Genomic DNA, 26,083 nt, shown 5'->3' with positions numbered 1-26,083 from the left:
CCACCGCGCCCCAGCGAACCGGCTCCGCGGGCCCGCCTCGCCGAACTCCGCTCCCGCCTCGCGCAGAAAGGGAATTTTCTCTGCATTACTATCTGCATTACCTTGAAGTTCACTTTTACTACCCCTCTTGGAGAGGGTTTTTCCCCCCCCCCTACTGGAATCTGGCTGTTCCGCTCGGAATCTCCTAATCTTGCCACTTAGATTTTATTTTGGCAGCGAAGACCAGCGATTCTCCGCGGGCCGTTGGGGCGGGGGGGAGGGGGGCTTTTTCGGTGGGGGGAGGGGGAGGGGAACATCCGGCGTGAGGCGGGGGGTTGGGGGGGTGGTCTGTTGGAAGTTGCGGCGGAGCTGGGACCGGAGACCCGCGGCCCCGGCGCAGCGATGGGGATGGTCTGAGCTCCAGCCTCTCCCCCTTGCCCGAGAACAACGAGGCTGGATACATTTTTAAAAAGCCAAACTGCAAACAACTCTGGCGATGCCAAAATTCCCCTCCAAGTGACACGGCTTCGCGAAGGAGGTTTCCTCAGGCTGGGCTCTTTCTGTTACTCGCTCTGCCTTCCTCAGCGACGATTAAAAGCTTTGGTCTGGTTATAGGAATTTAGGGGGGAAAAAAAAGGAAAAGAAAAAGAAAAAGCTTGTGCTAAACTATCGTGACCTCAAACTCTTTGGACTTTTATATATTTATTTTTAACATCGAAAGAAAATACATCCTAAAAGAGAATCAGCCTAGGAGGAGATGGAAGTTTTCCCCTTGCTCTTGGTTTTGTCCGTCTGGTGGTCTCGAACCTGGGACTCGGCGAATGCGGATTCGATCATTCACATCGGTAAGAAAGGGCTGGTGCTGCCCGTGGGTACTTTGACCGTTTGGTTTCGCAGACGTTTTCCCTTTGCTTCCCCCTCTCCGCCCTCTGTGTGGCTCGTTGGCGGTGGCTTCGGTTCATTGCCCCTTCCCGCTACCCTTCCCTCACACTTGTGCAGTTTTCTGGAAGGATGTGGATGCTGAACCTGGACTTGTGCTGTTGTTTCGCGGTGAATCCTGGAGCGTGGGCTGGATGCGTGGGGTCTCAATTTACCTCAGCGTGCGTGTGTGCCGGGGAGCGCTGGGGGCTTCTAAATGTGTGAGGAAAGGAAGTTTCATCGACTCTACCTTCCATATTCTTTCCCGGATGCATATTTGCTCCATTAAAAAAAATAATATATATATATATATATATATATATCTTTGGGGGGAACAGAGAGTCATCTGCGAAGCGAAAAGAGCTGGGGTGGGAGATGGGGGTGGGCGGTGGGGGTGGGCGAGAGCTCCCTTCGGATCGAACAGGTGGTTTTGCAACGTGAGCGGGCCGCGTTCGCCGCAGCGCGTGCGGCGGTGACGGGGTGCTGGCGGCGCCTCCAGCCCCCTGCTCTTCTTGCTGTCCTCTCGGCTTTGCGGTACTCGCGCCGAGTAGCCGCCACCGTGACGGGAGGGGCCGGCGGCCGTGTCGCCGAGGACCGGGAGCCGCGCACCTCGCTGCCCGGCTCGCGCTCGCCGGCCCTGGCCTCCGGCGCCGGGGGAAAAGCGGGAGCAGAGGCGCGCGGGCTGCCCTCGTGGGCAGCCTCGCAGACACCTGCCTCGCCTCGCCGTCAACTCGCGAGTTGCAGCGCTAGGCCGAGAGCAAAGGCGCTGGGGCTCGGGGTGGCCTGACTCCGGGAAGGACGCCGAGCCGGCTTGGAGATGCTTGTGGCCCCACCTATTGGCAACCAGACGGGCCGGGACTGGCCGCGGCGGGCGCTGGCGCGGGGGCGGGCGCGGGTGGGGGCTGCGCGTCATTATCATGCACCGCGCTCGCGGCTTCAGGCTCCAACTCTTCTCACTTGCTAATCCGTGAGAGCTGAACGGAGACGGGCTCTTGCAGCCTGCTCTACGTTAATGCGATGATTTCCTTTTCGGAAATTCGCGTCCGCGGGCCAGCGAGGTTCAGTAGCGCTGAGGAGAGGCCCCTCTTGGGGAGTTTTTCTGGGCACAAGACTTTTATCTGTCCACACGGTTTGATGGTCTGCAAATTGAGGCGACAGATGGGTCGCAGCATCTCCCCATTCCGTCCCCCTGCTCCTCCCCCGAGCAACACACACAGACAGGCACGCGCGCGCGCATACCCCTTCTTCCCCCCAACACACACACACACACACACACTTACGTTCTGAAAGGGGAACCTAGTGCAGGTGGAGGTTGTGTCTGCCCTAGCCAGGGATTTCTGGTGTGTGAACCCGCGGAGGTCAGCCTCAGCTCCAGGGGGCTCCCTCTCTTGGTCTCAGAGGCTGTCTTGTAAACATGTCTGCCATTCTCTATCGTTTATATCAATAGAACCATATAGGTTCCTGTGCGAGGAGTAGTAAGGTCAGGGTTCAGAAAACCTTGTACGTAGTAATTTAGTAAATTAATCACTAGATAGCTTGCCTACTAGATCACAGTTTGCTTGGGGGCAACAGTGCCTGTGGGTTCAGAACTTTTCAGGGAGAAATTGTGGCCTCATTGAGAGGTTCAGTAATGTTCTGATAAGAGTTCAGAAATGACGTATCCTCTGTTAAAGAAATGACGTACATTTAATTTATATCCAGTTGTAAATGACTGAAGCAGGAATACAGATTTATATTATCACAGTACCTTTACATTCACATTGTGTTTACGAGTTTCTGCCTTATGCTCCTCATTGCTCAGAAGCGAGGGTGTGGGTAAATGCTTATTTTATTGCTTATTCAGTGGTCTACACAATAAGTACTTTACTTGCAAACACCTGCAGCTGTTACTGTCCTCTACCAGGTAAATACTATCTTGCAATGCAGTCTGGGTATTTGTTTCAAAATAGAACACAACTATTGTATTTTTTCCTTTGAGGTCTATCAGTCAGTATGACATGGCTTACTTATTTATAACCTGACCTGCCACCCCAAGTTACTGTGTACAAATTAGAGATTTCTTTAGAAAGCTGATTGTATGCATTAAATGTATATATTGATATTACTGAAATAAATATTTAATTCTCAGATAATTTGACTTGAATTCATTTAGTACATTACACAAGAGAATTACCTTCTTTATAGACTACCTAATATTGCCATGAAACTAGCAAATTGATGGTTGTTTCAGATGCTTCATATCTTTTATAACATACTGAAAAATGTTACCTCCTAAATTAAAAAAAAATGATCAAGTGTAATTTATGTTCACGTCAGAGGTTAAAATCCTCTTTCTCTTCCACCCCCATCCTAGCTAAACTATAATGAATTAAAAACTGACTAGCTATGTCAAAATTTTTAAAGTATCAGTTAATAGTCTTTGGATCAGCTTACTTGGTTGAGTAGGAAAAGATAATTATCTTTAGGGGGGTAGTCTTCATTTAAGTATTTAATTGTGAGAAATATGCTTATGGCAAACATATTTTAGGACTAAAGGGATAAAAGTGATGAAACTGGAGGGGAAGTGAATATTTCAACTCTATAGATATAAAGAGATATGCAGAAATGAAAGGTTTTCACAGCCTCATGTGATGTGTTCAGGTAGAAAGTAGCTGCAATATGTAGTTCAGGCGAGCTGGAAAGATAAAAAGACACTGCTCTAATAGGTTCTTTAAATATTGAATCTTTTTGGTATTGAACCAAAGTGTGTGTATGAAAACCGTCTCTTCTTCCTCTTTGTTTTTATTTCATGCAGGTATTTTTTAATAAAATCAATTGTATATTTTAAATTCATATGTTTTTGAGCACATTAGTTGACTGCAATGATGAGATATAATGGTTAAACTCTAATAATTTAAATGAAAATATTTATTAGTCAAAATGAACTAATGTAATTACTTTGAATTTCTGTTAAATTGTATTTTAAAGATAATTGATAATTACAATATTCTTGTTTCATACACATGTACATGCAGTACATGCACAGTGTTTGGAAATAAATCACCTCAGTTGTGATCTTCTTTGCCCCCCACACAAGGAAAGGTCTTTTGACGTATAATATCTGTGCAATTTTGAATTATGCTTCTACTTTGAGCTTGTGCATTGATTGAGTAATTTCATCAGACTCACATTACTTGATTGCTTAGAAGTTTCCTAATGATCTGCATTCTGTAGGAAGAACCAAAAAGTCGTGAGTGGAATGGCAATGATGTTGTGTTTTATGAGGCTATTCAAAAGTCGCTCTGATTTATGTAGCTAGAAAGCTCCAAAGTCTTTGAGATTAGCCACGCTGACTGCTATTTTCTTCATACATCAGTCGTCCCACACTCTTTACTCCCTAAACACAACAGGAGTTTAGAGCACTGCTTTAATTAAGCAGGGATTAGGTGGCATTTCCAGTCAACCGCACAGTTTGTGTCTTACTTCATATCTAATACAGAGGATCTCATGTTTTAACGGTTTAATGTGTGCTCATTTCTTATCTGGTTCCTGTGCCCACAGAACTGATTGAGATGAGCCATCCTCAGTTACATATCTCTACAAGGGAACACTCAAACAGTGTACTTATTCATATATTACAAAAACCACAAGCGTATTTTTATTGCTATCGGTCATGGTAAAATACCTTATGCCAACAGGGAATATAAATAAAGCACTTATGCATGTTTTTCTCATAAGCAAATGATACTTTGTCCTCTGAGACCATAATCATCAACTATGACATGTTTGAGAAGCCTAAGACAATTCACAGAATGTTTTCATCATGAGAAAGTTTAAAGTACAAAACTGATGGGTGAATAAAATGTGTCACCACATTATAAACATTATAAATATAATTGATGGCAAGTTTAAAGCATCAATTTTCATTACTGCTGCACTGAGGACAATTTTATCAAATAGAGAATGTTGTGGCATTTCCAGAAGTTGTACTGTGTCTTCTGTCAAATTGTTTTTTTTTCAACTCTTCACATGATTTGCATTGGTTAATGACAGCCTTCAGGAGTCATCAAGAACTCTCTACTGTATAAGACATTTCAGTAATTTAAGTTATCCTTTTATGATTTACAATAGTTGTTTGCTTCCTAAGTTATAGATAAGTTATATTATAAACTTCTAGAGAGTATTAAGAAGTAACTTCTGGATATAAAATTGGGGTATACTTTATAATGTATACTTTTTTGTATCAATAATACAGTTATTTGAAGTGCAATTCAGATGTGCATTAAGTTAGACAGTGTTATTAATCAACAATATCAACTGTGACATGATTAATAAGCCATTACACTGAGGACCTTTGCTTTCTACTCCAAGTGAAATGTACATCTGATAAGTAGCTCCTATAAATTTTAATTCAAATATGAATAAAAATCAAGATCATTAACTTTCAACTTAACAATATAAACCAGTTGAGGTTATTAAGAGTAATGGAAGGTGCATTATATTTAATTCTAATCGCTAAGGCTCAGTTCACCATACTGCAAGTTTATCTCAAAAATATGTAATTTTAAAACCACATTTTAATGCAGAAGGTTGTTTCCCTTCACCTGCATGCAATACTTTAGTATTAAAAAGTAAAGTATTTGGTGCTGCTATTAGATTTTCATGATATTTCAGACAATAGCATATTGGTGAGTAGTGTTACTTAGGTTGACTACAAATATAGTGTTTATTAGAAGTTACATTTGTGGCCCTATAAAGATAATTTTGCCATTAGGTGTCACTGCATTCTGAGCTGTTCCTTTGTAGTCCTACTTGAAAATCAAATGAATTATTTTTCTTTTTTAATTTTAGGGAAAAGATGCCATTTCATTAGGACTGTGATACTCTAGGGTACAGGTGGTCTTTATTTTCAAACGAGAAAAAGAAATGCTATCCCCGACTCTTGTAAGAATTTAATTCTAGGACATATCAACATTCTATATTATCTAGATTCGATTGCTGGATTTAGTGGTGTAAATTTTTCACAAAATTAAAATACAGCAGAAATATACTCTTACACTTGTACTATCTATGGAAAAACTACAATTCCAAATAGTATGTAAATACGCTTACTAGTGCTGGTCTAAACAGACATTATGGCAACCCACTCCAGTACTCTTGCCTAGAAAATCCCATAGACAGAGAAGCATTGGTAGACTACAGTCCATGGGATCGCAAAATGTCGGACACGACTGAGAGACTTCACTTTTTCAAACAGACACTAGTAACTGGTTAACTAGGGAACATTTTGGGTCCCAAACTGATTGATGTTTATAACATGAAACACATACAGAGCTGTGAAAAAGAAAATGGGCACAAATATAAATATATTTACAAATGTCAACCATTGAATTTTGTGAATGATCATGTATATTTTCAGATAATTTTGGCATGGGAAGTATGAAGTTTTATGTATTATATCAGTTTCTTCCACACACACACCACCACCACAACTACCACTACCACAAGCACCATCAGGTTTGTGTGCTAATATGAAACCAGTGTCTATTATCAAGTAGAAGTTTTCCTGTTTATTTGACTTGTTTAAGAGGCAAAAATCTTTCTTTTGGCATATCCTATTATAAGACTAATGGAGAATGAAACTAAGGTCAACTTTGACCTGGTATATTAGTTTTAACGTTGGCAAATCACATAATTAGAGAATGGAATACTGGGTTAAATGAATGAACAGTTTATCATATTATGTTAGACCTTGCCCTGTGCCAATATTTAATAGACTAGTTGGAATAATATATTATTAAAATTCATAGTAAAAATGATCAGATGGATATCTGAAGGATAAGGGAAAAAAAACTAGAGTAATTCTGGGATTGGTTATTAAGAAGGCATCTGTGGAGTTAGGTCATTTCAACTGGTGAATTTTAGCATTTAGATGTGGACAGAAATTTTAGAAAATGTGAAAAACAGGAGGAGGATATAAGACAGTAAACAGTGTTCTGGATTAGAATTTTGAGTGTTTAGGGTTAAGTGCCAATTTTACCAATAACTTATTGAACTATATTAGGAAGCTATTTATTTTATTTAGTCCTCATTTTTATTAACCCTAAAACAAGCTTTAGATTAATGTTCATTTAAGCTCTACAGTTACGTGACCTAAAATAAAGACAAATTCCTATATTTCAGAAGAGATACAGTCAAGTATGGTTCAAACAGCCATTTTTAATAGTTAGGTTTAGCGTGAATTGAAAAAAATACAAGGGGAATAGGTGGATCACAGAACCTTAAACCTTCAAATTAAGGACCCCTTAATATGAAGATGACTTCCCTGGTGGCTCAGACGGTAAAGCGTCTGCCTAGAATGCGGAAGACCCAGGTTCAATCCCTGGGTGTGGAAGGTCCCCTGGAGAAGGAAATGGCAATCCACTCCAATATTCTTGCCTGGGAAATCCCATAGATGGAGGAGCCTGGCAGGCTACAGTATAGGGTCACAAAGAGTCAGACACGGCTGAGCGACTTCACTTTCACTTTGAATATGAAGATTTTTTGGTATTAACAAGAATTATTGTATATTTGTTAATCAGACATTCTAGATAACTTCAGTATCAGAAGGGAGAGCTGGGTTTTTTTTTTTTTAATTTAATTTAATTTAATTTTTTAACTTTACAATATTGTATTGGTTTTGCCATATATCAAAATGAATCCGCCACAGGTATACATGTGTTCCCCATCCTGAACCCTCCTCCCACCTCCTTCCCCATACCATCCCTCTGGGTCGTCCCAGTGCACCAGCCGCAAGCATCCAGTATAGTGCATCGAACCTGGACTGGCGACTTGTTTCATATATGATGATATTATACATGTTTCAATGCCATTCTCCCAAATCATCCCACCCTCTCCCTCTCCCACAGAGTCCAAAAGACTGTTCTATACATCAGTGTCTCTTTTGCTGTCTCATATACAGGGTTATCGTTACCATCTTTCTAAATTCCATGTATATGCATTAGTATACTGTATTGGTGTTTTTCTTCTTATTTTACATTTTGTGTTTGTTTTCTCTAGGGTTAGTATTTAGATGTTACATACAGTGCTAGTGTATCCCGCAATACTAGTGTACTTTCAGGATGACTGGAGGAGTGAGTAGTCATGTTCTAACCAGCAGGGACTACAGGAGCCCTTAGAATTTACCAAGTCGAAGTGCATCAGGAATATTAGAATGCATTTGGCGCCACTCAAAAATGTAGTGTATAAAAGAAACAGCCAGTGTTTCTTCAGTGTTTTCATTGTTTTGGATTCCTGCCCCAGGTATTCCTGCTTTTACCTTACTGTTGTTCAGGAAATGGTTGTCATTGTGAAGCTGAGGCTGGGTTTACTCATTGAAAGCCTTCCTGAGTGAATAGAAGGAAGCCAGAGGCAAGCACAAGGAGCTCACAAAAAGCCTCCCTGTGTGTTAAACATTTTAAAATTACTCTATAATCAAGATCATTATTAACAGATATTTTTATTCATGAAAAAAGATTGTTATTATTTTTATTAAAACAACTGTAAAATTTTTTTTCATCCCCAGATAATTCAAAGTAGTTTTTAAAATAATAATTTTATTGCTCTGAATTTTATTTTATTGCTCCGAATACTTGATTTTTCCCAAGTAATCTTGAAAACGTGATTGTTTCATTATCAAAATCATTATAATTCTTTAAGTTAGTTCCTTAAACCCACAGGGTAAGGTATATATTATTATCAATATGCTGTATGTATGCTCTTTGGGAGAATAGTATATCATCCAACAGACATTGGATGATATGAACTACTGTTCATATGAACTTTATGAACTACTGTTTTTTAGGTCCTGGATTTAAAATGTCAAACAAGTAAACTAATATGCCCTTATATTTAAGTAATTGCACTCTCATGGGGGTAGCAGCCAGATAAATAAGGAAATACATGTTATAATGTCAGGTAGTGATAAATGCTTTTAAGAAAAATGAAGGAATGGCACTGTATTTTGAGTAGGGTGGTCTGGTAAGACCTCCTGAAGAGATGATTATTGGAGCAGAGACTTGATTCCAAAAAAGGAAATTAGCCTTGTGGGTATCTGATGAAAAAGGATTTCAGCCAGAGGGCATAGCAAAGGCAGCTGCCCTGAGATAAGACACTAAGGAATCTGCTTAATTCATTTAAGGAACATCTTAAAAGTCAGTGTGAAACAAATGTGTAGAGAGCAAAGCAGAAAGTAGAAGGAAATAAGTCTAAGAGGCAAATTGGGAAGATCCTATCATAGCTTATAAGTCATGATATGGTATTTAGATCTGAGTATATAGGATGCCCTCTGGAGAGTTGAGATCAAACACATGCTATGTAAAACTTTGTGTTTTAGAAAGATAAGTATATCTGCTTGGTAGAACTGATTGAAGTAGTCATAGGAACATTATTATGTACTACCATTTGACAGTACTAAATTGAACTATTCTAATAGTTTGTTGCTGAGTTAGTTGAGCAGTTTAAGATTGTTGGATGTATTTTGAAGTTTATAAAAGAAATAGGATTTTCCAATGAAACTTCTGCTGGGAGAAATCCAGAGACAATAATGAGGTTTCTGAAGTATTTTACCTAAGCAAGCAGGTGACTAAAATTGCAAACATGGGGCAATGGGTAAGTTTTAGATAAAAGTCAAAATTTACATTTATTACATTTGATATTTCTATTAGACATCAAATTTGAGAATTTAAGTTGGTAATTGATTACATTAGTCTAGAATTTCGGGGGGAAGTTAGGAATTCAAGCTGCACATTAAGAATTCATCATTACAGACATGATCTTTAAAGCAATGGGAGAGGATAGTACACTTAAGGAATAATTATGCAAAAAGAAGAGGTCAAAGATTATATACCAAAGGGTGTTCCAAAGTGTAGAGGTCAGGGTGAGAATCTAGGAGAAGAGAAAGATGTGTGACCTGTGAGTTAAGAAGAAAGCTAGGAATATGGTGTGTTCTGTAAGCCAAGCGAGGAAAGTATTTCAAGGAGAAAACCAGAAATTCTGTCAAATTTTATGGATGAAAACTGAAACTTGACTACTGGGTTTAGAAATGTTGAGGACAAAAGTGACTTTGACAAAATTGCTTTCAGTGCACTGAAGTGACAACATACAGATTGGCAAGGAATCAAAGACTTAATGGGACTTGAGGAATTCTATGAGCTTTGCTTTAAGGGACAAAAGGGTATGGTGGTGGTGGGAATACGAGGTAAAGGGAAGATTTTGTTTTTAATGATCAAAGTTTGGATATTTAGTAATTTTTTAAAGTTTAAATCATAAGAAAATTTTCAGTAAGAGGATTCAAAATAAAATGTTCATTTTAATTCAGTCCTATTGGATTCTTGAATTTAGATAACACATGTTCAAATAGCATTGTGTTTTTGTTTTTGATTGTTGTTTATGTTTTTTTTTTTAGTTTTGTAATCTCTGGCCAAGTGATACTGGGCCAATGCCAGTGGATTTAGACAAAGAAACTTATATTAATATGTCCTCTCTGAAACAGAATCAGTTAGTTGTTCTGCAGTTTTGCTTCATGTGGTTTCCCATATTAGCACTCAAATTTAGACAAAAAATTTTTACCTGAAATTATGAATGTATTATATTTTATGGAGTATTGATATACCATTACAAGTAGAATCAACATTTAGTATTTTAGTATTTGTTAATTTTAGGGACACACCATATTCCTATATAAATGGCATTAAAATAACATTAAGATAGCATAAAAGCCTCTCATTAAAATAGACACATTTGAATTGAATAAAAGTTTCCTCTAAGTAAATTTTATTATGCATTCAATTTACTTAAATCAGTTTGGAACCATTATTGAGTGTAGTTTTTTCAAAAGGCAGTACATATTGCCACATAGAAGTTAAATAGATAAATTCATATGATATTAATTTTCAGTAACACATTTAAATATTTCCTTTTATGGAACTTTCACTTCTATTTGTGCTATACCATAACTGATCTTTAGTCATAGGTGAAAATGAGGAAAGAAAATGTTGCACATTTTCTAACCTCAGAATTCAGCCTTCTGAAAATGAATCTGAGTTCTTTTACTGGTCTCCTACTAATATACATAAGTTATGTATTGATTTTTTAGCTAAAATAAGAATATTTGTATTAAAATAAGAATGCCAATAACAGATACATTTTATTTTTCTGTGTTCTTTGTCATTTACAGTGGTATCTCCTCTATAAAACATTTGTCTTATGGAAACAATGTAATGTGACTATCACATGTTTGTTTCTGCTTGGTTACATCTATTAATGTATAAGCATAGAATACATGAACAGTGAGGGCATAGGAGTCCTCTGGTTTGGGCACAGCAATGACTGATAAAGAAGGCAAGCTGTGTTATGGCTGGAGCTGAGGAACATGATTAATGAAGTATATAACATCAAAAGATATTTTAAAATTGCTAGTTCTTGCCTTCCTGGGTGGTGAAATATAATCATTTGAAAGAAATGCTTAACAGATTTAAATTCAAATTTAACTTGGAATGAGCCCCTAAAATTGGTGATGTGCTTAGTATACTTAACCTTGACATCATTAAAATGACAGGCCCCACCAGGAGCACGTTTTATATGGGCTTATTATCTTAAAAACTGTAGGCTAGGTAATACCTTTGGAACTAAACTGGGACAAGAGAGTTCTGTTGTTCCGTGGCATGTAGTTCATGGTGAATTCAAATTTGAAAGACTGATTCTTCTATAATTTCTGCAATCTGACAACCAACACAATTATGTTAGTGGTATAGTGGCAATTACTATCTTGCTCTTCAGCCCAGATTTCTTCTTTGCTACTTCTTTGAAGGTGGTAACAGAAAATAGGGAATTTTCTTCTTAGAAATACCAGCAACTCTCAGCATAGCCCAAGGGAGGCATGCCCTTTATAAAAACCATTATAAATTTCTACTTTAAAAAAATGTGAAATAAAAAAAAAAATTAACAAGTCATTAGTGTGGAAGGTGACTCATGCCCAGACTTGAGAGGGATTACTCTTTGGTTTCCTGGTGGTGCAGTCGTGTTGGGTTTTGCACATTTTTTTATAATTCATTATTTTCAAGCAGAGAAATCATGATCTACATCCTCATATTCTATTTGCAGAAAAAAACATTTTAAATGTTACATGAAAATCATGTGAATTTTTTGATTCAGTGCTTACTGAACACCTATTGTGTACACAGTTCAATATGTATTCATGGAAGACCTGGGCTTCCCTGGTGGCTCAGATGGTAAAAAATCTGCCTGCAATGCAGGAGACCTGGGTTCTATCCCTGGGTCGGGAGGATCCCCTGAAGAGGGAAATGGCAACCCACTCCAGTATTCTTGCCTGGAGAATCCTATGGACAGAGGAACCTGGCGGGCTATAGACTGTAGGGTTGCAAAGAGTCGGACACGACTAAGCCACTAATACACACACATAAGACATGCTTCCCATCCTTTAAGAATTTTGAAGTATATGTGCTTTCTGAGATAGTACTTTGGAGACTGAATGTAGAGCAATTTAGGACTCATTGGATGACTGTGGTCTATTATGGCACTGGAATATGTGATAATTCACTAAATGCCACCATTATGTTGCCCTTAAGTTGCCATAAAGCAAACATATATTTCAGAAGAAATATATGGATGGGATAAGGAGATTGCCACCTATAGAAAGTCTTCATTTATAATAGAAATCTCCTTCCTCAGCTTCATGATGGCTAATTATTAACCTTGTTTTACTTCATAGGCTACAAAGTCAATGTAGTCATGCCATAGTCAGAGCTAAGGGAAAGTCTCTGTTATTTTTATCTCTTTTCCTTTTTTTCCCTTCTATGGATATCAGTAGTTATGCTTTTAGGTCAAGTAAAAGAGGAGATGGCTTTTAGATCTAGTTATCTTGTAATTGGCCTTCCCTTGTGGCTCAGCTGGTAAAGAATATGCCTGTAATGCAGACAACCTGAGTTTGATCCCCAATTTGGGAAAATCCCCTGGAGAAGGGAAAGGCTCCCCACTCCAGTAGTCTGGCCTAGAGAATTCCATGGGGTTGCAAAGAGTCGGACACAACTGAGCAACTTTCACTGTCTATATTGTAATTAATAAAATGAATGCAATTCTTTCTAAATTTAATGCCACATATCATATTATTAAGCTTGGTTTCTTGGGTATGGAGAAATTAAATTACATTTTTTTTTTTTAGTTTTAGAGTTATAAGTATACTATTATCTTGTATTACTAATTGGTATTTTCTTCTAATGTATAATAACCTCCTCAGTGAAAATGACAATTTTATATTATAGCAAATAAAAGAAAATTTCCTAATAGAAAAAGTAAAACTACTTAACTTTACAAATCAAGTAAGTTTTGTTGGGAAAACATATTTATGCAAGCTTTTAATTCTGTGGATATCATTGAGAATAGGACAAACATTGAAAATTGAAAATAACAGTTTGAAAACGAACTCTCCAATATTTCTATTTTTCTCCACAGGAGTTCTTGTAGTGGTTGATAAGTGGTTAATAAATAGCAAAACTGGCTGCTCTGATTCTTTCTTTTATTTTTCCTGTCCATCCTTCAGTAGCAATGCTAATGAGCAGTAAAATGGCCAAAAGCAAGGAAGGAGCAAAGGGTTTTAGATAATCCATAAACCGGAAAATCAGCCCCTGAATGCTCATATGCACAGGCTTGCTGAGAAGAAACCGTTTTATTTTCTCAAAATATTGCCCAGATTCTAAGGCTAGAACTTGCTCTTGGCTGCTGAGTTTATAAGAGGAATGAAGCTTCCAGGCCACCAAGGAGGAATACTCTGAATGACAGTCTTGGAGCAGGATGAAAAATATTATTACTGGGAAAAGAATGTCCTTTAGGGGTAATGCTACTGATAGCCAAGACCCCAGGGATTAGCTCAGTTCAAAGTGCCATATCTACAGTGACACTTTTACAGAGAAAATATGGATTTTAGCTGTACTTTAGATAATACTTTAGATAATTTTGCGAAAACTATGTTGGATTGACTGTGTATCAATATAAATTGAATACTGAATAAATTGAATACTGTATTGTATATTCCCGGTTGGTTTCTAGCTGATGCTACATTATCCATCATTTAAGGAAATATTTGAATATATTGTACTTAAAAAAATTTATGAAGCACACGGATATATAGTGGTCATTAATATATATAAATGGGACTCAACTATTTTCATTCAGTTTGAGTGGGAGAAAAAAAGGTGGTCTTTGTAAGTTATCCTACCTTAAACATTGGCCCTCATGGAAAGCAAAATCTGTTTACCATTGTCATGAGAAAGCAAACAGAACATGCTGTGGCCTAAACTGTGGAGTTGTAGTCTGCCAAGTTGTAGTCTGGCAAGAGAGGGAAATGGTAAGCAATTCTACCATTGAAACATTGTTACAGTGAAGGATAGGGCAAGAGAGGAGTCTGGAAGTTAGGAAGATCCTTTTGAGGTCTACAGTAATTCTGTAAAAAAAAAAAAGAACACACAAACAAACTTAGGCTAAGAGATGTCTAGCTTTGTGTTATAAGCTGTTTATAGTGGTAGTGTGGTAGATGGAGACCAGAGAAGACTTTGGCAGTACTCTGGGTGATTATTGGTGAAGGGTTGTGCCCAGCTACTGCAAATGGGAATGGAGAGGAGAATTTGCTTAGAGGGGAGAATAATTTATCAACTCAGTCATTCTTTAGTTGCTGCTGCTGCTGCTGCTAAATCGCTTCAGTTGTGTCCCATTCTGTGTGACCCCATAGATGGCAGCCCACCAGGCTCCCCTGTCCCTGGGATTCTCCAGGAAAGAACACTGGAGTGGGTTGCCATTTCCTTCTCCAGTCATTCTTTAGAAGTGGGTGTAAAAGAGGAAAGTCTAACATCATTCTCAAGTACTATCTTGAGTGACTTAGTGGAGGCTCATGCTGTTCACCAACACAGGAGACCGAGAAAGAGTAAAGAAACTTGAGTTTGGACTGAATTCAAAATTATTTTGGCATGATTGTGAAGTGTTATATCCCAGACAGCAGCTTCCCAATACCCTCCTGCTTCCTGCCTCAGATGGAGGGAAAAAAAGCCATTCTCCATAGTGATCAATTCTGTTTTGATCTAAAAACGGTAACTTTTTCTGGTCATTCTTTTTTTTTTTTTTTAATTTTATTTTATTTTTAAAGTTTACAATATTGTATTGGTTTTGCCAAATATCGAAATGAGTCCGCCACAGGTATACATGTTTTCCCCATCCTGAACTCTCCTCCCTTCTCCCTCCCCGTACCATCACTCTGGGTCATCCCAGTGCACCAGCCCCAATCATCCAGTATTGTGCATCAAACCTGGACTGGCGACTCGTTTCATATATGATATTATACATATTTCAATGCCATTCTCCCAAATCATCCCACCCTCTCCCTCTCCCTCTCCCACAGAATCCAAAAGACTGTTCTATACATCAGTGTCTCTTTTGCTGTCTCATATACAGGGTTATTGTTACCATCTTTCTAAATTCCATATATATGCGTTAGTATACTGTATTGGTGTTTTTCTTTCTGGCTTACTTCACTCTGTATAATAGGCTCCATGCAGTAAGATTAGATCTCAATTACAGGAGAAAAACTATTAAAAAATTTAGAGAAGTGGTCATTCTTTTTTAACTTTTCCTTCAGATCCAATGCACATAGTGTTATTTCCTATTTAATATGTGAATCGTTTAAAATAATTTTCAACTATTTACATTCAGAAAATGATATTTCTGCATAAGGGCCTTATGATTCTTAGTTTCTGTGTATACTTATTTGACAGTTCAGAATTATTTCTTCTAAATGATATTCAGTTCAGTTCAGTCGCTTAGTCGTGTCGGACTCTTTGTGACCCCATGAATCGCAGCACACCAGGCCTCCCTGTCCATCACCAACTCCCAGAGTTCATTCACACTCATGTCCATCGAGTCAGTGATGCCATCCAGCCACCTCATCCTCTGTCGTCCCCTTCTCCTCCTGCCCCAGTCCCTCCCAGCATCAGAGTCTTTACCAGTGAGTCAAGTCTTTGCATGAGGTAGCCAAAGGACTGGAGTTTCAGCTTCAGCATCATTCCTTCCATAGAACACCCAGGGCTGATCTCCTTTAGAATGGACTGGTTGGATCTCTTTGTAGTCCAAGGGACTCTCAAGAGTATTCTCCAACACCACAGTTCAAAAGCATCAATTCTTCGGCGCTCAGTTTTCTTCACAGTCCAACTCTCACATCCATACATGACCACAGGAAAAATAATAGCCTTGATTAGATGGACCTTTGTTGGCAAAATAATGTCTCTGCTTTTCAATATGCTATCTAGGTTGGTCATAACTTTCCTTCCAAGGAGTAAGTGTCTTTTAATTTCATGGCTGCAGTCACCATCTACAGTGATTTTGGAGCCCAGAAAAATAAAGTCTGACACTGTTTCCACTGTTTCCCCATCTATTTGCCATGAAGTGATGGGACCAGATGCCATGATCTTAGTTTTCTGAATATTGAGCTTTAAGCCAACTTTTTCACTCTCCTCTTTCACTTTCATCAAGAGGCTTTTGAGTTCCTCTTCACTTTCTGCCATAAGGGTGGTGTCATCTGCATATCTGAGGTTATTGATATTTCTCCCAGCAATCTTGATTCCAGCTTGTGCTTCCTCCAGCCCAGCATTTCTCATGATGTACTCTGCATATAAGTTAAATAAGCAGGGTGACGATATACAGCCTTGACGTACTCCTTTTCCTATTTGGAACCAGTCTGTTTTTCCATGTCCAGTTCTAACTGTTGCTTCCTGACCTGCATATAGGTTTCTCAAGAGGCAGGTCAGGTGGTCTGGTATTCCCATCTCTTTCAGAATTTTCCAAATGCTACTACTGATTTTTATTTTTTTATTTTTTTTTTGTGTAATAAAGTTTTATTAAAGTATAAAGGAGATGGAGAAAGCTTCTGACATAGGCATCAGACGAGGGCAGAAAGAGTACCCGCTTGCTAGTGTTAACAATGAAGTTATACAATCCAAAGAATATCTGGAGGTTGTAAAGACCTCATCAGACCTACTCACATAATTTACATTTTAAGATAACACGGTCCTCAGGCAAGATACATCCTTGTAAAGACCAAGTCTACTCCCATAATTAACATTTTAAGATAACAGAAGGTTGAATCCAAAGACTGTCCTTAGGCAGGATACATTATTGTTATATAATCCTAAGGAATGTGGAGAAAGAAAAAAAGTTTGTCCTTTCTTCCTCCTTGAGAATTCCAGACCCCTCTCTCCTTGGGGACCCCTAGACTCCCTATCAACCTGCCTAGGAACTGACTCTCTCATTCCCCCCTTTTCTTTTAGGAGAATTATGTTGCCTAGGGAAAAGGGGTGTCGTTCTCGTTCTGTAACTACTTCCGAGCTGACAAGGGGCAATGTCTCTAAATTGGTGAGGCAACATATTCTCCTAATCCTCATATTGAGGATATCTGATCCAGGGACCCCAAATAGTAGTTGGAGGAAACTACAGCAGTAGCAGGAGTTTGAGCAACCATTTGTAACTTAAAAGCTTTCATGCGGCTAGAAACAATTCCAGTTATACAATTATAGATGTAGGGAGCAAACAGCAAAAACAAAACAATCAGAATCAAAATTAAAAGTCACATTATGTCTATAGTTAAAGTACAAAGTATTGCACCAGTCCATTTTAGGGTTGGTAGATGTCATCAGATGAAGAAGAGGCATCGCATGTGATTGTTGTCGAAGGTATTCACAGACTTGGAGAAAGTCTTTTCCTTGAAGTGGGGATGTCCACCACGGGAAGCCTTCCACTGACGAAGAGGGGAGTGCTCCACAGACCCAGCAGTTAGACCGATTGTGGAATGCAGCATAGGAGTGAGCCCAGGACAGGAAGACATTGTCTTGAGGATCCAACGGCAGACTCAGGATTTTTGGAGTCAGCAGAAGTAGACTCACATAGATTATCAGGCCCATCCGCTGCCCTTTGCTTAACTCTAGAGCTCGGGTCAGAGCCACAAGCTCTGCTAACTGAGCACTGGTTCCCTGGGGGAGAGATTTTGCTTCCAAAACCTGTTTAGCAGTCACCATGGCGTAACCTGCTTTACGCTTTCCATCTCGAACAAAAGAACTGCCATCTGTAAATATTTTCATGTCAGGATTGTCTAATGGGGTATCCTTTAGATCCTCCTGAGCTGCATAGTTTAAAGTTAGGAATTGAGAACAATCGTGATCAGGTGTTTCATTTTCCTTCTCAGGAAGGAAAGTGGCAGGATTTAAATTTCCACAAACTTTAAGCTTAGTCCTTCTAACAACAATGACTGATACTTAAGAAGCCTACTGTCTGTCATCCAAATATTAACCTTAGAAGTTAAGATTTCACTCACATCATGAGAAGTCAGTACAGTAAGGTTTCGTCCATTAATTATTTTTAAAGCTTCAGGTGCTAATAAAGCCGCTGCCCCAATTACTCTTAGGCAGTGGGGCCACCCACGTGAAACTACATCTCATTCTCTGCTTAGATAAGCAATAGGTTGTTGGTGAGGCCCTCGGGGTTGTGTCAAAACTCCCAATGCCACACCTTTTCTTTCAGTGACAAACAAATTAAATTCTGACCCTGTGGGCAAGCTCAGAGCTGGAGCTTGCAGGAGAACAGTCTGAAGAACTTTAAAAGCCTTTTGAGTTTCTGGAGACCAAACCAGTTTGTTGGTTTGGGCCTGCTGAGTTTCAGCTATAAGTTTATATAAAGGCTGGGCAAGTTTCCCATAACCCGGAATCCAAATGCGACAGTAACCTGTGATTCCCCAAAATCCTCTCAATTGTCTTAAAGTCATAGGTAGGGGATGATTTAGTATCGGTTTAATTCTCTCAGGGCCTATGGCCCTAGTCCCTTCTGATATGATTAGGCTCAGATATCTAACCGATTGTTGACAAAGCTGAGCCTTTTCTCTTAATGTCTTGTAACCACAGTCTGCCAGAAAGTTTAAGAAATCTTCTGAGGCTCGTGAACAAGCTTCCTCTGTCTCAGCACAGAGCAAAATATCATCTACATATTGTAACACCACTGCTTCAGAGCTATTAAAGTTTTGTAGATCCCGTGACAAACTTTGTCCGAATAAGTGAGGACTGTCACGAAATCCCTGGGGCAAAACTGTCCAGGTTAACTGAGAAGCTGGCTGCGTAGGGTCTTCAAAGGCAAATAGAAATTGACTTTCTAATGAGGTGGATGAAACTGGAGCCTATTACACAGAGTGAAGTAAGCCAGAAGGAAAAACATCAATACAGTATACTAATGCATATATATGGAATTTAGAAAGATGGTAACAATAACCCTGTGTACGAGACAGCAAAAGAGACACTGATGTATAGAACAGTCTTATGGACTCTGTGGGAGAGGGAGAGGGTGGGAAGATTTGGGAGAATGACATTGAAACACATAAAATATCATGTAAGAAACGAGTTGCCAGTCCAGGTTCGATGCACGATACTGGATGCTTGGGGCTAGTGCACTGGGACGACCCAGAGGGATGGTATGGGGAGGGACGAGGGAGGGGGGTTCAGGATGGGGAACACAGGTATACCTGTGGCGGATTCATTTTGATATTTGGCAAAACTAATACAATTATGTAAAGTTTAAAAATAAAATTAAAAAAAAAAAAAAAAAAAGAAATTGACTTTCTTCCGCCAAAGGCACGGAATAGAAGGCATCCTTTAAATTAATTACTGAGAAATATTTGGCCCGTTCAGGAATTTCAGACAATACAGTATAAGGATTAGGCACCACGGGGTGTAAAGGAACTATAGCCTCATTTATTATTCGTAAATCTTGAACTATAAAGAAATCGAATGGTAAATGGAGACTATTACTGATTTTTAAAAGTGTATATCTTCATTCTCATTTCATAATATGACCATACATATTTTTAATCAAGGTCTGGGACTAATATTAAGAGACTAGTGCTGTTAATTTATTTGATACCCATTTCCAATCAAAACAACTTTAAAATGCAGTGATCTTTGATATTTTATGTTATCAAAGTAAAATAAAAATATGAAAATTTAAATTACTTGTGCATGATTGCTTTTATAGTTTCATATTTCAAGTAGAATCTCCTTATATAAATTCATAGAATTACATGGAAGGGTTAAAATATTTCCATAAAATTGTGTATCCTTTAATTTCATGTTATCTACAAACAGTTAGCTGAAGGGGGGAAAATTGTCCTCCTAGAATGGTGAAGAAAAGCCTGAAATGGGACTAGAGGGATCTTGTTGAGACTTCAGGCCTCATTTTATAAGTGTCTCAGAAGACTCTATTTTATGGTTAAGGATCTGTGTTCTCAGATAAGAAATGTTTGAAAACATGGATCTGCAGTCAGGAAAATGTGACAGCAGAAGCAGTGTGTCTGCATGTGTGTAAAAACACTGGTTGCACTGAAGAGGAATGGAGCAGATCCATATCAGCCAGTCTTTCTGTCTCTCTGTCTTTGTTTAGAGTCTAGCTTTTCAGGCTGTTTATATAATACGTACTGCCAATGCTTAATCCAGTAGAAACAGTTTAGGTGTGATATTATTTGAACTTAATTTTGCCATCTTGCTCTTTCTTGTTTTTAGTAAGTTGATCAAGTGTATGAGAACTAAGGATGGAAAATGGAGTGCTCCAGTGGGGAGGAAGGCTGCTGGCATTTCTCAGTCTTGCTCTCAGGCTCTCTTATTAGTTTTAGAGTAGACCAAGGGATGAGATGGAGAAGGCAACGGCACCCCACTCCAGTACTCTTGCCTGGAAAATCCCATGGACGGAGGAGCCTGGTGGGCTGCAGTCCATGGGGTCGCTAGGAGTCGGACACGACTGAGCGACTTCACTTTCACTTTTCACTTTCATGCATTGGAGGAGGAAATGGCAACCCACTCGTGTTCTTGCCTGGAGAATCCCATGGACAGAGGAGCCTGGTGAGCTGTCGTCTATGGGGTCGCACAGAGTGGGACACGACTGAAGCGACTTAGCAGCAGCTGCAGCAGCAAGGGATGAGAAATTTAAAATCGATGAAGGATAACCTGAGTCAGTTCAGTTATTAAAAATTGCAATGATTGTTAATTTTTGTTTCTGAAAGGGTTATTTTTGTATAGTACCAAAAATAAAAGCACTCAATTTGATGTCAGAGGTATATATTCAAATCATGTTTTGTTCACTTTGCCACTTCATAAGCTTGAAGTCTTTGGATAAGTAATGAGACTTTCACCATCTCAAATGTTCCTGCTTCTGCTTCCTCTCCACTTCATTGGTTATAAGGATAAGCTGTTGTAACATTTAAAATATGAACTTATGGACTATGCAAATAGTATTCATACTTAAGGAGCTGTAACTTGCAATTTAACTATACTGCTAGTCAGTGTCCTGGTTGTGCATTAGAAAGTGGATCCCATGCCTCACATTAGACAGGGTTCCCTGTTTATCCTCTGTTCCTAAAATAGTAATTCAGGTTTACATCTATGCTTTTTTACAACATATTAATCGAAGTTGAAAGTTTTTATTAAAGTAACTGAATTTAAGTTTAAGTATTCCTTTAAAGGTGACATTTCCCTCTCAAATTACATGAAATAAGTTGCTAACATGTTGTTATCGCTGATGCTGATGTTTAGTTATGTTTTGCCACCACACCCTTTCATCTGGAATAGGGTCATCTTGTAATTTATTATCCAAACTGGGAGTCTTTTGAAAGTGAAAATGACCTATTAAGATTTCCCCTGGGGTGAAAGGGACAGACTAGAGCTGACTGGAGGCAAACAGGGACAAGGCTGCACTCATTTCAAAAGCCTACCTGCAGGCATGTGATTGGCTTGTGTTTGGTCCAGCCACCATAGGCAGTGGTTCTATCTTAACAACAGATTGTTCCTTATCTAAAGGAGGTTTTGATTTTGTTTTATTTTTAATTACTTAGACCACTTTTCTCCATGGGCAGCAGAAAAGAGGAAAAATAGCTATGTATAGGTTCTCTTTGTTCAGACAAACATATTTAACTGAATTTTAAAATATCAGACATTAGTATCTGTCATCACTCCCTTTATTCTTCTGCATCTATTCTCCCTATCTACTGTTTGACTGCTTCTGTTAACAGAATTCACTGGATATTGGCAATTGTATCAGTTCACACCTAACCTCAGATGCTTTGTCTCTGGAACTATATAAATAAAGGACACATTCTCACATGGAGTGAAATGTTCTCAGAAACATAAAGTTTACAACAAAGATTTAGATTTGCTTCAGTTTTGCATCCTAAAAGAAAAAAGCATCACCTAAACAAGTTTTTGACAAGTTTTATTTTTAATGGAAATATACCAAATAAGAGGTATTCTCCTCTCCAAATAAGAGGAGAATCACCTTAAGAATTAGTTTCAAAGGTGTATATTTAATGTTTTCTTCTTAGAGGGGATAAGCATAAAATATTGGCTTGTGATTTCAAATTAATTGCACTGTAACTAGTGTTTAATAGATTCAACCTGTACAGACTTCACTGTCAGAAGTATACCTGTTAGTTTGGTGTAAAATTCATTAGATTCTCTTAACCTTCCTTTCCTTTTTCTCTGTTCTGAAGTCTAGTTTTACCTCAAGAAATGAACATGTGATACTCTGCATTGGTCTCTTACCTTCACACTCTCGCTCTTCCCTTGACGGCCTAGTTCATATAAACCTTATCTTCTTTTCTTCACTTTTGGCACCCTGGTTATTACTTTCTGTGATTTTCAAGCGTGGAACTGCCTTTGAGAGCATTTTCCTCACTCTGTGTCCAAAGAAGAGTGCAGCCTTCCTCCTTTCTCAGTGCCAGTTTTTAGGGTTGGGCTGACCTGTTCCTTAGGTTATTTTCAATGTAGAAATTGCATAATCATAGATTCTATAGTTGGGAGGAAGGTTAGAAATTGTATATAGTACAAAGTCCTTTTGCTGATGAGAAAACTGAGAGGTTAAGTGAGTTGAATGCTGCATAGATAGGCATTTTTAAATAGTCTGTTAAGCATAATTTTTACTAAAAATGTAATTGTAGTCACATCATCAAAGAAGTATTAATGTAGGCTATTAGCCAGGAGATAGAAATAGCCCGATTATGTAGCACTGGATAATTGTTTTCATTAACGTAAGGTCCATTTTACCTGTGCTCTACTGTACTGCTTTAGAGGACTGTAATTAATTTCCTCTGAAGCTTGCTAATACAATGTGAGAGGTAGCTAACCCAATTGTTGGGAAGCTATTCCCACAGCTACTAGGGGCAGGAAGTATATGTACCATCTTCTAGGAATTCTCCCAGATTTTAGAGCTCAGCAGTCTATCCCAGATCCAAACCCTATTCCTCAGCCTACGCACTCCACTCTTGCTTCCTCACAGTCTCCTTCCTCTCCTCTCCTCTACCAGACTCAAGTTGGAACTTGTTTCCTTCAAAATTTACAAAAATTAATTCTGTCTCTAATAATCTGTATCATTGTGCATGTATTTATGCTTGGTTTTTAATCACTCTTGGACAGTTTATTTCCGTGTTTTCAACCTTACTGTTTTCATATGTAAAACGTAAATGTAGCGACCTATAATGAAGAGACAAATGAAAAGTAAATTATATAAGATAAATTGGAAAAAATAAAATAAGACTGGCACAGGATGAGTTTTCAATAAAATTTTGTTTTCCTTATCCTTCTCTGCTTTCCCTCAAAATTTCATAAATAGTTGTGATTAATTGTACGTTTTATTTCTGTTTTCTGCACATTTGCCAAATATCTTGAGGCTAGAGTTAATTGATTTTCTCAATTATGTCAAGTAGAGAGGAAAACTATCTGTGAAAATATGGGTTATTTATATTCTCATTTACAAATTCAAAGAGGCTTGCTGTTTGCTTAATATGACAGAAACACTTTAAACAAACTTAGGATTTTTAAATCCTTTTTCTTTTTTGGCTTCAGAACTTTCATAAAATAGAGATTTCTTTTTCTAGTTGTTTATAAGCTTATAATCTTTTTGGTGCTTGGATCCATTTTGAAAAACAACCCTTCTTTAAGTCTTCTTTCAAATCCAACTAACTTTATACTTTTTATATCATGAAAGTCATAATATCATCACCTCATATTACTTTCTGATTCTCAGTTCTAGACAATAATAATAAATTACTACAGTTCAGTTCAGTTGCTCAGTCATGTCCGAATCTTTGCAGCCCCATGATTCGCAGCACGCCAGGGCTCCCTGTCCACCACCAACTCCTGGAGTTCACTCAAACTCATGTCCAACAAGTCAGTGATGCCATCCAGCCATTTTATCCTCTGTCGTCCCCTTCTCCTCCTGCCCCCAATCCCTCCCAGCATCAGAGTCTTTTCCAATGAGTCAACTCTTCGCATGAGGTGGCCAAAGTACTGGAGTTTCAGCATCATTCCTTCCAAAGAACACCCAGGGCTGATCTCCTTCAGAATGGACTGGTTGGATCTCCTTGCAGTCCAAGGGACTCTCAAGAGTCTTCTCCAACACCACAGTTCAAAAGCATCAATTCTTCGGCGTTCAGCTTTCTTCGCAGTCCAACTCTCACATCCATACATGACCACTGGAAAAACCATAGCCTTGACTAGACGGACCTTTGTTGGCAAAGTAATGTCTCTGCTTTTCAGTATACTATCTAGGTTGGTCATAACTTTGCTTCCAAGGAGTAAGCGTCTTTTAATTTCATGGCTGCAATTACCATCTGCAGTGATTTTGGAGACCCCAAAAACAAAGTCTGACACTGTTTCCACTGTTTCCCCATCCATTTCCTGTGAAGTGATGGGACCAGATGTCATGACCTTAGTTTTCTGAATGTTGAGCTTTAAGCCAATTTTCTCATTCTACTCTTTCACTTTCATCAAGAGGCTTTTGAGTTCCTCTTCACTTTCTGCCATAAGGGTGGTGTCATCTGCATATCTGAGGTTATTGATATTTCTCCCAGTAATCTTGATTCCAGCTTGTGCTTCCTCCAGCCCAGCATTTCTCATGATGTAAGTTAAATAAGCAGGGTGACAATATACAGCCTTGACATACTCCTTTTCCTATTTGGAACCAGTCTGTTGTTCCATGTCCAGTTCTAACTGTTGCTTCCTGACCTGCATACGGATTTCTCAAGAGGCAGGTCAGATGGTCTGGTATTCCCACCTCTTTCAGAATTTTCCACAGTTTATTGTGATCCACACAGTCAAAGGCTTTGGCATAGTCAATAAAGCAGAGGTAGATGTTTTTCTGGAACTCTCTTGCTTTTTCCATGATCCAGCAGATGTTGGCAATTTGGTCTCTGGTTCCTCTGCCCTTTCTAAAACCAGCTTGAACATCAGGAAATTCATGGTTCACGTATTGCTGAAGCCTGGCTTGGAGAATTTTGAGCATTAATTTACTAGCGTGTGAGTGAGTGCAGTTGTGCGGTAGTTTGAGCATTCTTTGGCATTGCCTTTCTTTGGGATTGGAATGAAAACTGACCTTTTCCAGTCCTGTGGCCACTGGTGAGTTTTCCAAATTTGCTGGCATATTGAGTGCAGTACTTTCACAGCATCATTTTTCAGGATTTGAAATAGCTCCACTGGAATTCCATCACCTCCACTAGCTGTGTTCGTAGTGATGCTTTCTAAGGCCCACTTCCCCTTCCAGGATGTCTGGCTCTAGGTGAGTGATCATACCATCGTGATTATCTTGGTCATGAAGATCTTTTTTGTACAGTTCTTCTGTGTATTCTTGCCACCTCTTCTTAATATCTTCTGCTTCTGTTAGGTCCGTACCATTTCTGTCCTTTATCGAGCCCATCTTTGCATGAAATGTTCCCTTGGTATCTCTAATTTTCTTAAAATGATCTCTAGTCTTTCCCATTCTGTTGTTTTCCTCTATTTCTTTGCATCAGTTACTTAATTACCTTCTAATTTTATTTTAATATCATCATCCACTCCTTTCTTACCTTCCTAATATTTACTGTGCTGAAATGTTTATTTTGCATTTCCTGTGCTTATGGAAAATAATTCTGGGTAGAAAAATTGTGTGCTGATGAGAAAATAAAGGGAAAGAGAAGTCATGGTGATTTGGTTAGCATTTAATTATCCTGGCCGTTTTACGTATTGGTACCGATTTACTAATTGTTGTTTTTTCAGTTAAAGTAGACTTGTCTTCTAAAATTGACCTGTTAATGTGGGTTTAATCAATAGAG

At 38.7% G+C, this 26,083-nt stretch overlaps 1 protein-coding gene across 3 annotated transcripts in view; it reads left to right on the top strand.

Annotated features, from left to right (window-relative positions):
- The first annotated feature begins 304 nt into the window (after positions 1 to 304).
- GRID2 (glutamate ionotropic receptor delta type subunit 2) overlaps positions 305 to 26,083 on the top strand; it is a 1,644,075-nt gene continuing 1,618,296 nt past the window's right edge. For 2 of the 3 annotated variants that reach the window (XM_027544060.1, XM_027544061.1), the window contains exon 1: positions 324 to 824. In XM_027544060.1, coding sequence (XP_027399861.1) covers positions 737 to 824 — 88 coding nt within the window. In that variant the 5' untranslated portion in view covers positions 324 to 736. Of the gene's footprint in view, positions 825 to 26,083 lie in introns of all 3 variants that reach the window. The other variant, XM_027544059.1, reaches the window with a different exon arrangement.

Source organism: Bos indicus x Bos taurus, chromosome 6, assembly GCF_003369695.1.
Source record: "Bos indicus x Bos taurus breed Angus x Brahman F1 hybrid chromosome 6, Bos_hybrid_MaternalHap_v2.0, whole genome shotgun sequence".
Classification (NCBI taxonomy): Eukaryota; Metazoa; Chordata; class Mammalia; order Artiodactyla; family Bovidae; genus Bos; species Bos indicus x Bos taurus.
This window is presented reverse-complemented; position numbering and strand designations above follow the sequence as displayed.